This window comes from Thunnus thynnus, chromosome 18 (genome assembly GCF_963924715.1).
Source record: "Thunnus thynnus chromosome 18, fThuThy2.1, whole genome shotgun sequence".
Taxonomy (NCBI): domain Eukaryota; kingdom Metazoa; phylum Chordata; class Actinopteri; order Scombriformes; family Scombridae; genus Thunnus; species Thunnus thynnus.
The window spans coordinates 272,114-286,675 of NC_089534.1; the positions used below are offsets into that span (position 1 = coordinate 272,114).

General features: G+C 43.7%; 1 protein-coding gene across 1 annotated transcript; it reads left to right on the forward strand.

Annotated features, from left to right (window-relative positions):
* Positions 1-378: 378 nt before the first annotated feature.
* Positions 379-14,262, forward strand: LOC137169640 (photoreceptor outer segment membrane glycoprotein 2-like). The gene is made up of 4 exons (XM_067572923.1): positions 379-489; positions 1,305-2,545; positions 11,516-11,762; positions 12,794-14,262. The coding sequence occupies exons 2-4, from the start codon at positions 1,965-1,967 to the stop codon at positions 13,046-13,048; spliced, it is 1,083 nt and encodes a 360-aa protein (XP_067429024.1). The 5' UTR covers positions 379-489; positions 1,305-1,964; the 3' UTR covers positions 13,049-14,262.
* The last annotated feature ends 300 nt before the right edge of the window (positions 14,263-14,562 follow it).

Genomic DNA, 14,562 nt, shown 5'->3' on the forward strand with positions numbered 1-14,562 from the left:
AACTGAGGGGCTGCATAAAGGACCAGTAGAAGATCAATAAGGAGTTTTTAACTGGAAATCATGCAAAGATATTCCAGTAGAGCCCCAGAATATAAATATAGAGCTGGAAATGTGCAGAATATTTGTCCTTTAATGACTCTACCCAGTCTCTCCACATCATTCTCACTTTACCACCAAGTCAGATAAATCAGCAGAGTGTAAAATGAGTGGAAACACTGTAGTGGACAGTTAGCGTCCTGCTGATGGTCCAGCTGGTGAATGGGGTGGTTGGAGATTTCTTAGCTTATTACGAGGCTTATTCGCTCTAAGGGGATTAGAAGCACAGAACAGCAGGTTAACAGGAGCCTCAAAACTCTTCTTCTCTGCCTCCCTATTCGCTCCGTGACTCTGTAACTGTGGCAGGACTCACGCTGCCGAGGATGAGGGGAGGCTGGAGGGAAGACAGACCCGCAGCGGCTGTTAGATGATTGACAGCTTTAAGTCAACAAGGTAAGATTCTCTACAGCATCTTCAGTAGAGCGTCAGCTGGTTGAATCATGTCTCTGAGGTGGCAGCTACTGCACTCATCTCAACTCTCATCTTTACTTTCATTTTGTTCCAGTACAGAGTGTCAGTCAAGGTTAGTGTGTTCTTTATTTCACATAACAAATGAGTTGAGCTGCCTTTTTTCCTCAATGTTCCACCTATTTTAAGGATGTCTTATACTCACTCTGAGTTTTTGGTGGTAAAATGTAAAGAGTGTCACATGAGAGCAGGGTTATGACTGTAATCAAAAGGGCTGAAGAACAGGAACCTTTGTATTGTGGGTAGATTATTTTCAGGTAATGTATTACTATTTATAAATCTGATTGACGCTCTATAAAAAAACTGGATAAGATTTCCTGTTTACATTTGTAACACAGGAACTGTGGGCTCTGTTATTGGTTTTCTGTGGTTTCGTTGATTTAGCTTTAGTTTCACTGTTGGAGTTATTGATGAGAATGATTTGTGTGTCACCTGTTCAAAGATGGGTTAGTTTAAAGATGCTCTGCTGTAAATAGTGTTTATGAGCTGTATGAAGCTGTTCAGTCAACAGGGGGAGAGTGGTATCTGAGCATGCTCAGAAAAAATGTATATCCAGAGAATCTTTCATTTTGAATGTTTTGACATGAATAATTTGTACTGAACAGATTATGAGCCCTTTCACTCTGCTGTGGTTGAGTTTGGGGAGTAAAAGGATCCATTCTCACACAGGCAGTTTTATTTTTTTACATTCAGTATCAGCACAAGTTTAGGTAAACCTTGACCCTCTTCCTTCCCTGCAGCGGTCACATCCTGGTTGTGCGTCGGAGTTGTGGACAGCAGTCAAGAATACCTAAAATACCTCGCTAAGCTGCTTATGACGCTCTGCAGAGAGCAGCCTCCGGCCTTGTCCTTCCTCTTTCCTCCTGCTTTCCTATGAAGAGAGGCCCGCCCTGACCTCTGACCTCTCAGACCCCTGTGGACTGGATGTGAAGGCTATGACTTGAGGTGACAACAGACTGTATAAGTAACTGATGATGCCCAACACTGTTTTTATGATAGGATTTTAAGTTGAGTTTGATTTTAAGTCAGGAACATCCACATATGGGCAGCAGGGTGGAAACGATGAGAAGCAAGTGGAACCTGATTGGAGGAGACTGTCTGGAAGAGATCAATCACTCAAAACAGTCCCCTCTATAAAGCAGACCATAAACCCCACTGATGTTCTTGTGCCTCCATCTTTACAAATTAATGTTTGTCAGAACATTGTTCAAACTCACAGACATTTTTCTTATTAATACGATAATTGTAAATATATCCACAAACAGGCACAGTATTAATTAATCAAATAATAAAATTAGCTGCTGGGATCATGCCGTGTTGCACTGCACCTTAAGGTGCTGCAGTCTGTGAGCATGTCGGCTGGCGCTTGGACGTGACACACATAAACCCAGAGGACGGACATGGCAGTCGGTAAGGTGACCTTCACCAAAGGGGAGAGAGAGAAGCTGGCTGAGGTCCTCTGCCTGCTCAACTGGATCTCTGTGGTGACGGGCACCACCCTCTTTGGCCTGGGCTTATTCCTCAAAGTAGAGATTCAGAAATGGCAAGAGGTGATGTCAGAGCAGGGGGTGTTGTATGTGCCACATATGCTGATCGCCACAGGCCTGGCAGCCTGCTGCATCAACTTCCTGGGCGGGAAGATCTGCCTGGACTGCGCCGACACCAACAAATTCCTGCGCTGGAAGTTGGTGATGATGCCGTACGTCATCTGCACCTTCTTCTTCACCTCCTGCGTCCTGGCGGGGGCGCTCATGTGCTACAGCATTCGCAGCCAGCTGGAGGAGTCGCTGTTCCTGGGCCTGCGGAGCGCCATGCGCTACTACAAAGACACAGACACACCTGGCCGCTGCTACCTGAAGAGGACTCTGGACCTGCTGCAAATCCAGTTCCAGTGCTGTGGGAACACCGGGTACCGGGACTGGTTCCAGGTCCAGTGGATCAGCAACCGATACCTGGACATGACCAGCAGCACTGTGGTGGAGTAAGTGAAGCTGGTGGTTCCAGTGAATCCAGCTGGTCTCCAGAAGATTCTGTCTTCGTCTAGTTCAGTGTTACTGAAGCTTTAATTGGCAGTTCGCATCACAGCTAATAATTATGATGATGGAGCCAGCACACATAATTCACAAGCACTACAACACACAGACCCACAGATCTAGAGGATCCTGATTATTGAGTTTAGGTCATTCCTTTGGAATCTGTGGGAGGCAAACTGATCTCAATCCAATTTTACAGTTTTATAACAGAATCTACAGGATGTGAACTGACTCCAGTAGGGTTTAGGGTTAGGGGTTTAGGGGTTTAAGGTTAGGAGGTTTAGGGTTTAGGGTTTAGGGGTTTAGGGTTAGGAGGTTTAGGGATTTAGGGTTAGGAGTTTAGGGTTTAGGGGTTTAGGGTTAGGGGTTTGGGGTTTAGGGTTAGGGGTTTAGGGGTTTAAGGTTAGGGGTTTAGGGTTTAGAGTTAGGAGGTTTAGGGGTTTAAGGTTTAGGGTTTAGAGGTTTAGGGTTAGGGGTTTAGGATTAGGAGGTTTAGGGGTTTAGGGTTAGGGGTTTAGGGTTTAGGGGTTTAAGGTTAGGGGTTTAGGGGTTTAGGGTTAGGGGTTTAGGGTTAGGAGGTTTAGGGGTTTAGGGTTAGGGGTTTAGGGTTTAGGGGTTTAAGGTTTAGGGTTTAGGGGTTTAGGGTTAGGGGTTTAGGGTTAGGAGGTTTAGGGGTTTAGGGTTAGGGGTTTAGGGTTTAGGGGTTTAGGGGTTTAGGGTTAGGGGTTTAGGGTTAGGGGTTTAAGGTTTAGGGGTTTAAGGTTAGGGGTTTAGGGTTAGGAGGTTTAGAGGTTTAGGGTTAGAGATTTAGGATTTAGGGGTTTAGGGTTTAGAGTTAGGGGTTTAGGGATTAGGGTTTAGGATTAGGGGTTTAGGATTAGGGGTTTAGGGATTAGGAGTTTAGGGTTTGGGGTTTAGGGTTAGGGGTTTAAGGGTTTAGGGGTTTAGGGATTAGGAGTTTAGGGTTCAGGATTTAGGGTTAGGGGTTTAGGGATTTAGGGTTAGGGGTTTATGGTTTAGGGTTTACGGTTAGGGGTTTAGGGTTTAGGGGTTTATGGTTTAGGGTTAGAGGTTTAGGGGTTTAGGGGTTAGGGGTTTATGGTTTAGGGTTTAGGGGTTTAGGGGTTAGGAGTTAGGAGTTTAGGGTTTGGGGTTTAGAGTTAGGGTTTTAGGGTTAGGGGTTTAGGATTTAGGGGTTTATGGTTTACGGTTAGAGGTTTAGGGTTTAGGGGTTAGGAGTTTATGGTTTAGGGTTAGAGGTTTGGGGTTTAGGGGTTTAGGGATTAGGAGTTTAGGGTTAGGGGTTTAGGGATTAGGGGTTTAGGGTTAGGGGTTTAGGGTTTAGGGTTAGGGGTTTATGGTTTAGGGTTTACGGTTAGGGGTTTAGGGTTTAGGGGTTTAGGGGTTAGGAGTTTAGGGTTTGGGGTTTAGAGTTAGGGTTTTAGGGTTAGGGGTTTAGGATTTAGGGGTTTATGGTTTACGGTTAGAGGTTTAGGGTTTAGGGGTTAGGAGTTTATGGTTTAGGGTTAGAGGTTTGGGGTTTAGGGGTTTAGGGATTAGGAGTTTAGGGTTAGGGGTTTAGGGATTAGGGGTTTAGGGTTAGGGGTTTAGGGTTTAGGGTTAGGGGTTTATGGTTTAGGGTTTACGGTTAGGGGTTAGGGTTTAGGGGTTTATGGTTTAGGGTTAGAGGTTTAGGGGTTAGGGGTTTATGGTTTAGGGTTTAGGGGTTTAGGGGTTAGGAGTTTAGGGTTTGGGGTTTAGATTGTTTTAGGGTTAGGGGTTTAGGATTTAGGGGTTTACTGGTTACGGTTAGGGTTAAGGTTTAATGTTAAGAGTTAATGGTTTAGGGTTAGAGGTTACTGGATACGGTTCTAACTTTAGAGGTTTAGGGATTAGGAGTTTAGGGTTAGGGTTTAGGGATTAGGAGTTTAGGTTACGGGGTTAGGGTTTAGGGTTAGGGGTTTAGGGTGAGGGGTTTAGGGATTTAGGGGTTTATGGTTTAGGGTGTGTGTGTGTGTGTGCATGCGTGCGTGTGTGTGCGTGTGAGTGTGTGTGTGTGTGTGAGTGTGTGCGTGTGTGTGTGTGCGTGAGTGTGTGTGCGTGTGAGTGTGTGCGTGTGTGAGTGTGTGCATGTGAGTGTGTGCGTGTGAGTGTGTGCGTGTGAGTGTGAGTGTGTGAGTGTGGCATGTGAGTGTGTGCGTGTGAGTGTGGCATGTGAGTGTGTGCGTGTGAGTGTGAGTGTGTGAGTGTGGCATGTGAGTGTGGCATGTGAGTGTGTGCGTGTGAGTGTGTGTGTGTGAGTGTGTGCATGTGAGTGTGTGCGTGTGAGTGTGTGCGTGTGAGTGTGAGTGTGTGCGTGTGAGTGTGTGCGTGTGAGTGTGCGTGTGAGTGTGTGCGTGTGTGTGTGTGTGAGTGTGTGCATGTGAGTGTGTGAGTGTGTGCGTGTGAGTGTGTGTGTGTGAGTGTGTGCATGTGAGTGTGCGTGTGTGCGTGTGAGTGTGTGCGTGTGAGTGTGTGCGTGTGAGTGTGAGTGTGTGAGTGTGCGTGTGAGTGTGTGTGTGTGCGTGTGAGTGTGTGCGTGTGAGTGTGTGTGTGTGAGTGTGAGTGTGTGTGCGTGTGTGTGTGTGTGTGTGAGTGTGTGTGCGTGTGTGTGTGTGTGTGCGTGTATGTGTGTGAGTGTGTGTTGAAGGATGTCTGGTGGTTGTGACCGTTTTATCGTTTTATATTTATATTATATAGGGTTAGGGTATAGTATAGTATATTAGTATATTAACACTCCTCCCAGCCACAGGGGGCAGCAGAGATCTGCACTCTTCTAGTTTAAGTTGCTCATTAGCTGCAGCTCCTGGCTGTTCTAGCTGTTGATTGGCTGTTTGAGGCAAATAAACACAGATTGCAATAATCCTCCAGTGATCAAATGCAAACATATTAATTTGAGCAATTTAATAAAACAACAACAACGAAAAACTTCCTGTTCAATCTGAATCTACTTTCTGGTCGATCTGACTGATTCCTTAGAGGAGCCGCTAGTTTCTAGAGGAACCTGGGTGTTCTTATGGGTTCTAGAGGATCCTCTAAAATGACTTAGAGTTTAGGTGGTGATAGTGGAGATGTAGTGGTTACACACTGATGTTAGCTTTACTGGAGTTTATTTGATATCTTTATGTTTTGATATTTGTAAACATACTATTCTAGTTTCCCACTGGAGGAGCTTAGTATGGAGGTTTTCATTCCAATGAGAAGAGTTCAGTTACCTTAATTCATATGAATGCTGGTAACGCTGCTGGTGCATTCTGGTTATTTTTCCAGGCTGTTTTCATGTATGTGCTACCGCTGCTGTTTGCTCACATGAATGTTACCTGATGAAAGTCTGAGCACAGTAACACTGAAAATAAAATGAGTACGAGTGATCAACGGTTTTACTAAAACAAAAATCTAAAATCCTTTAAGTATTTCAGGACTCAGGCTGCAACAGATTTGGTCAATTTAACATTTTCTTCATTTCAACATGAAAACTTCAGCACATCTCCATAAGATGATCCACACGATGTACCATCACATCTCACCAGAAACCACAACACTGAATTTAGCTGTACAGAACATCTCAGTAGACACAGCTGTCCCTAAACAACATGTGAGAAAATAAAACATATTAGAGACAGTTCTTTTTGTCAGTAAACGGTAACCATAGTATTAGGCCACTTGTCCACTGCAGTTAAGCCTGGAAGCTAGTGGGGTCAAAGGTCATGGGATTAATTAGGCTTAACTAGCAGGTTCAACCCAGCTTCAGGTGACTCAATATAACCTGTCTGCAGGATTTAGAGAGAATCAATCTGATCAATGAGACAACTGAATTTAAACACTGGAGAGATGTCAGCAACACTTTACTCACTTCCAACTCATTACACTTATAGTACTTATAGTACTTACATACTTACAGTACTTACACACCTACAGTACTTACATACTTACAGTACTCACACACTTACAGTACTTACTTACAATACTTACACACCTACAGTACTTACATACTTACAGTACTCACACACTTACAGTACTTACATACTTACAATACTTACACGCCTACAGTACTTACATACTTACAATACTTACACGCCTACAGTACTTACATACTTACACTATTTACACGCCTACAGTACTTACATACTTACAATACTTACACACCTACAGTACTTACATACTTACAATACTTACACACTTACAGTACTTACATACTTACAATACTTACACGCCTACAGTACTTACATACTTACAATACTCACACACTTACAGTACTTACATACTTACAATACTTACACACCTACAGTACTTACATACTTACAATACTTACACGCCTACAGTACTTACATACTTACAATACTTACACGCCTACAGTACTTACATACTTACAATACTTACACACCTACAGTACTTACATACTTACAATACTTACACACCTACAGTACTTACATACTTACAATACTTACACACCTACAGTACTTACATACTTACAATAACACATCTACAGTGCTTGCATACCTACAGTACTTACACACCTACAGTACTTACATACTTACAATAACACATCTACAGTGCTTGCATACCTACAGTACTTACACACCTACAGTACTTACATACTTACACTATTTACACACCTACAGTACTTACATACTTACAATACTTACACACCTACAGTACTTACATACTTACAATAACACATCTACAGTGCTTGCATACCTACAGTACTTACACACCTACAGTACTTACATACTTACAATAACACATCTACAGTGCTTGCATACCTACAGTACTTACACACCTACAGTACTTACATACTTACAATAACACATCTACAGTGCTTGCATACCTACAGTACTTACACACCTACAGTACTTACATACTTACACTATTTACACACCTACAGTACTTACATACTTACAGTACTTACACACCTACAGTACTTACATACTTACACTATTTACACACCTACAGCACTTACATACTTAAAGTACTTATGTACATGAATATGGAGCCGTTCAATTCAACTGTTTTAATGCACTGACTCAGTGTAAGTTCTGTACATACAACAGTATCAGCTGTAGTTGTGACACTTGCATGTGCACTAGTGATAGTAGTGGCAGTAGCATTAGTAATAATAATAATAATAATAATAATAACAACTTTATATAGTACTTTTTAAAACTACTGTTAAAAAGTGCTTCACAAACACAGACAAATAAAAAAGCAGGAAAATAATCAAATAAAAAATCACAGTCAACAAATAACATAAGACATAAAACAGTTAAAAGCAAAGATAAAATAATGGATACTGGCTTTGGAGGACTTGGGGATCTCTGATCATCTGTGCATCAGGTTTCTCTCCATGTTTCATACTGTTCCCAATAAACAATAAAACTTCTACTGACAGCAACGTCTCTGATGCTTATATAGTTTCTTCCTGTTCTTCCTGCCTGAGCACAGAGGAGTTTATCACCTGGTTCAAAGCTACTTATGTAGACATCTTGGACTCTGTTACTCCACTCAAAATCAGAAAACCTAAAACTAAGACTCAACTCTGGCTCAATGATGACGCCTGTGCTCTCAGGCAATTATGTAGTAAAGCAGAGAGAAAATGGAAGAAAGACAGGCTTCAAGTTTCATATGACATGATGAGAAGCTGCAAGGGCAAAATACTTTGCTGATATTATTCCCAGAAATTCCCCCAGTCCTTAACCCTGCTGCTACTGCTGGCCTTGTTTCAACCACAGTCACCTGTGATGAATTTCTCAACTTTTTCACAAGTAAAATTAATAACATCCAATCAGCTATTTCACCTCCTGCCTACAACTCCGCTATCCTCCCTCCTTGTTCTGCTGTCCCAAGTAAGTTTGAGCCTGTGTCCCTTGTCCATATTAAAGACGTAGTCTAACACACTAAGCCAACTACTCATCATTGTTCCTACATGCCTGCTAAACAGTAGTCTAGCTAATGGTTCTGTTCCCTCCTGCTTTAAACATGCGGTAGTACGTCCCATTATTAAAAAGCTCAACCTTGATCAAACTGTTCTAAATCATTTCTGGCCTATTCCAAAGCAGAGGAGAAGAGTCCAGCTGGTGACTCAGGGCCCTGTTGTGGTACCAGGCGCCTTTCATTGGCAGAGTGTAGTGAGTGGGAGGGAGTGTAGAGGGTGTCAGGGTTTTGAATTTGATGCGGGCAGCAACTGGGAGCCAGTGGAGGGAGATGAACAGCGGGGTGACATGTGCTGTTTTGGGCTGGTTGAAGACCAGACGCGCCACCACATTCTGGATCATCTGCAGAGGTTTGAATGTACATGTGGAAAGGCCTGCCAGTAAGGAGTTGCAGTAGTCAATTTGAGAGACAATTTTCTAGTCTAAGTTCCTCTGGTAAGCTGTTCCAAATGGCTGGAGCCCTGATAGCAGAAGCCCTGTCAGCTCTGGGGTCCGTTTCACAAAGCGGGTTTAGTGAAAACTCAGAGTCTGTTAACCCTGAAATGAGGGAAACTCTGAGTTTTCCGTTTCAAAAAGGGAGGTAACTCAAACCAGAGAAAGAGGGATAACTCTAGCCTGTTTCACAGAGAGGGGTAACTTAAGCTCTCGGTCAGTTACCGTAGCAACAGACTCTATGAATCTAACCTGGTCGGGACCAGGTTTTTCTCAATGAACCTCGAGTTTCTCTCAGTCTCTTTCAGAGCCACACACTCCATTTGATTTCCTCATTCATTCAGTCAGCAGGCGAGTTTTGGCGTCTGTCATTTAAAAAAATCATTAAAAAAATCAGAGTCAGTATATTAGAAGTCCATTAAACACAGTAACATTTTCCACTAACATGGCATGTCCTTTTGATAACGATCCCGTGGATGAAGGTGCAGCATTACTGCGCAGAGAATTAAATATTCGTTGAGAGATGGTTATCAGACCGCGCATAGATGTTCTAGCATTTCCAGCCATTATCTTTTTGAGCGGTACCATTTCACGTCACAGTCCATCATCTACATACACAACCTAATCCGTCCTTACATTTGCAACATTACCAATCGTAGTCATGCTCTCACATCCCAGCAGATATTGTGTGTTGCGCTGCGTTTCTTTGCAAACGGAGGTTTTTTGTACAGTGTCGGGGCCAGCCACTGGCCTTCCTATAGTCTGGCTTAGGGCCAGCTCCTCTGCCTCCGTTAGAGGTGGCGGTGCTGGACCACCACCCGTTTTATGGGCATCTGCCTTCTTTCTGTTGGCTGAGTAGAAGTCTGTGTTAGTTTAAATAGGATTAATTATTTAACAGAACATGATATAGATGAGAAGACATTTATGTGTGTGAAACCAGCATTATGTTGGGGATAAAACAGCTGCTCAGTCAAACAGCCGCTTAATATTTACTTTACAATGTAAAACATGATCAAAATGAGGTTCCCCCATGAGATTATGTCGAGGTTTTACTTTTTGTGTTGCACTTCTTTCTGAAAACATGTTCAAACTCGCCGTATGAGCGAATTAAGATTTCTAGCTCTAGTGGGGCGAAAAACGCAGCCCTCCTCTTCCCCGTTGCCATGGTGACTCGTTGAATCGGGGCTCCATTGATGCTGGCTTTTTATAGTTGTGGTGCACGCGCTTACCTCCAGGTGAAACTCAGAGTTTCTTATCTCAGAGTAGATCAACTCAGAGTTCAGGATTAGACTCAGAGTTTGTTGAACCTGCTTTGTGAAACGGAGCCCTGGTCTTCAGCCCTAGCTAACAGGGCCTTATCAGGATCTCGAGCTGTGTGTTGGTGAGTAAGGGTTTAGAAGCTCTGTCAGGTGGCCTTAAAGGTCAAGAGTAAAATTTTAACATCAGTTCTAAGACAGGCAGCCAGTGAAGGGAAGCTAAAATAGGGGAGATATGATCATGCTTTCATGATGTGGTTAAAAGTCTGGCGGCTGCATTTTGGACACCCTGAAGCTGTGCAGCCATGTTTTGGCCGCGGCATGTAAACACACAGCATGAATCACCCTTTGAAGATCATTAAAAGAAATAAAAGATCTAATTCTAGACTCACATGAGACTCCAGAGTGCGGTTCTGATCTAAAATAACTACGAGGTTTTTAACAGAGTGGGCGCCACTGAGCTAGCGAGCCAGGAGCAGGCAGAACTTGGCCATCAGTGCGCTCAGGGCTTATGGGGATTTCCCTTTTGGAGGAAATAAGCCGAGGAAAATTTTCTGCCATCCAATCCTTAACCGCAGGAAGGCAATTATGTAGGGAAACTAACTTAGCTGATTCAGATGGTTTGCAGGATAAATACAGCTGAGTATCATCAGTGTAGCAATGAAATGAAATATCATACTGTTTGATAATGTGGCCAAGAAGGAGCAAATAAAGAGGAAATTAAATTGGTCCTAGAATGGAGCCCATACATAGACAATGCTTAAGAGGAGCTAAAGCATCAACAGACACAATGAATTCTCTGTTAGAGAAGTACGAGGAGAACCGCTGGAGGGCGTTCCCGGAGATACCAACACATGTTCTCAACCTTTCAATAATAATACTGTGATCCATCATATCAGCCTTCATCAGGATATCACTCATAACTCTTACTCTAGTCTCTGTGCTGCGTTGGAAACCTGATTAAAATTTCCCAAAAATATTGTTATTGATCATGACTGCCAACAACTGATTTGAAACCATTTTGGATTTTAGATAGAAAGGGAAGAAATCGGTCTGTAGTTGCTACGGTCAGAGGGATCAGGACCAGGTTTTTTAAGAAGTGCCTGGAAGAAAGCCGTCTTAAAATAATTGAGAACACTTCCAGAAGATAAAGAACTGTTAATGATTGTAGTAGTTGTAATAGTACTGGCAGTGGTAGAAGTAGGAGTTGTAGCAGCTGCTCCACTAACAGCCCCCCCCCCCCATCTGCTCCTCCCTGCAGCCGCCTGAGGAGTAACGTGGAGGGGAAGTACCTAATGGACGGCGTTCCCTTCAGCTGCTGCAGCACCTTCTCCCCGCGACCCTGCATCCAGCAGCAGGTCAGCAACAGCTCGGCCCACTTCAACTACGACCAGCAGAGCCAGCAGCTGAACCTGTGGAGGAGGGGCTGCCGCCAGGCGCTGCTGGACCACTACACCGGCATCATGCAGTCCATCGGCCTCACTGTGCTCCTCATCTGGCTGTTCGAGGTACTGCAGCCGTCTGCTTCAGCTGTTGACTCACAGACTGAACGTCCGTGCTGATTCAGGTTAAAATACAACAGTCAAATCCATTTCGTGTCTGTGCATTCAGAGATGGAAGCAGGAAGCATGAGGGAGATGTCGTTCTTCTACTAAAACTCTCTGTGAGGTTTGTTTGTTCGAGTGTTTCAAGTCAGAATCAACAAACTCTCTGAACATCACAAACGTTTTTGTAAATCTCTGGTTTCAGCCTGATGAACGTCACCTTTTGATGAGAAGCTGAACGTTCCTGAGATTTCATCATTGGCATCATCGAAATTTAAAAATGTTTCTATTCTCTGATTCTTTCCACTAGAAGGGCAAAAACTGAACGAACACCAGAAAACAGTCATGTTTATATTTTAAGCAAATGGTTTGATCTCCTATGTGGCCCTTTTATATCTTATTCTATTATTATATAATAACACAACTCACCATAAGACTCCATGTACCTGTAGCTGTTTACTACTGACACAAACATCTGGCAGCTGTTTACTACTGACATAAACATCTGGCAGCTGTTTACTACTGACACAAACATCTGGCAGCTGTTTACTACTGACACAAACATCTGGCCGCTGTTTACTACTGACACAAACATCTGGCAGCTGTTTACTACTGACACAAACATCTGGCAGCTGTTTACTACTGACACAAACATCTGGCCGCTGTTTACTACTGACACAAACATCTGGCAGCTGTTTACTACTGACACAAACATCTGGCCGCTGTTTACTACTGACACAAACATCTGGGCACTGTTTACTACTGACACAAACATCTGGCCACTGTTTACTACTGACACAAACACCTGGCAGCTGTTTACTACTGACACAAACATCTGGCCGCTGTTTACTACTGACACAAACATCTGGCAGCTGTTTACTGCTGACATAAACATCTGGCAGCTGTTTACTACTGACACAACAAGAACAAATCTGTTCTACAAGTGCTTCTTGACATTTCATACACTATATACTATGTTTTTGTCCTCCCACCAGCTGCTGGTTCTGACGGGAGTCCGTTACCTTCAGACAGCCATGGAGAACGTTCTACGGCTGGGCGACCCGGACTCAGAGTCGGACGGCTGGATTCTGGAGAACAGCCTGGCAGAAACAGCCCGGTCAAACTTTAACATCATCAAGAATCTAGGGAAATGTTATCAGGGTGACGACGATCCAAACATCAACATCCCGACCGCCGCCGCTGAGCAGGAGGTGCCGTCACAGCAGGTCCAGATCCCAGTGACCAGCTAACACCCAGCCTGAGGAGTCATGGACCGCTGAAACCCTGAGATGAGCTGGAACACCTCAGGTTCAATACCTCCAAGGCCTCAAGTGATGTTGATGCATCCTTAACTCTGCTGCTGGATTAATATCCAGATGTGAAGTCCAGCTGCTGCAGGTCTGATGGACCAGCAATGATTTGCCTTCAGACGGAACTCCACCATTTTTAAAATGTCAGTGTACAGCACAATTTTTGAATTTGTTTATTTAAACTTATAATAAGACGTGCCTGAGCACAACGTTTTAATTCTCGAGAGTGCATTACTCAGACAAAACATGACAGGGGCACTTCTGGATGTCATGAACTTTCTTGTATTTAATTGTTCTTTTGGGGTTTAATGGGTGCTATATAGTAATTGGGTCTGTACCCATGGGGTACAGTACCAGTGGTACTTTTCCATTTCTTAGAACATTACTAGAAAATGTTGACATGCACCATGAAGAGAATACCAGTCAGGCTGAGGCCTGCAGGGACAAGACAATAAAGATGAAGAATAAAGATCATTGTCTTTTATTAGTGTCAACCCTGCTCAAGGCTGGAGGGGACGCCACACAAGTTGTAACTAAAAATAGGTTTATTTTACATAACCAAAACATAAATGAAACTAAACACAACTAAACCAAACAGAGTGGAAGCCAGGGGAGAGAAAGGGCAAGTGACTGCCTGCCACCAGCTTTTACAGACGCCTGTCAGTCCTGAGGCCTCATTTACCTGCAGCACAAAACAGGGCTGTGAGATACATACGTCACTTCGCAAGAAAAAGTCGTGATCTATAAAAGCAAACTTGGTGAGAGAATGTGCGCACCTGTGCGGAAACTCTAACCCATGTGTAAGAACATTTTGGAGACAGGAAACTGGCCATGCCGGGTTTAATGATCCTGTCTTCACGTATCGATTATGGATCCACATCATCATAAACATTCAAACCTTTCAATTTTAAAAGATAAGCCAACTCAAATCTTAACCAATTACATCTGTGATTTATAATTCATATTCATTCATATATATATCCACCATCACACACACCCCCGCCCCCTCCCGCTGTATGGTGCTCACACTCGTGGTCTGAAATGTCAGGATGATGTCAGAGTGATGTCTGGGTGATGTCAGGGTGATGTCAGGGTGATGTCTGGATGATGTCAGGGTGATGTCTGGATGATGTCAGGGTGATGTCAGGGTGATGTCTGGATGATGTTGGGTGATGTCTGGATGATGTCAGGGTGATGTCGGGGTGATGTCAGGGTGATGTCAGGGTGATGTCGGGGTGATGTCAGGGTGATGTCTGGATGATGTCTGGATGATGTTGGGGTGATGTCAGGGTGATGTCTGGATGATGTCAGGGTGATGTCTGGATGATGTCTGGATGATGTCTGGATGATGTCAGGGTGATGTCAGGGTGATGTCAGGGTGATGTCTGGATGATGTCTGGATGATGTCAGGGTGATGTCGGGGTGATGTCAGGGTGATGTCTGGATGATGTCTG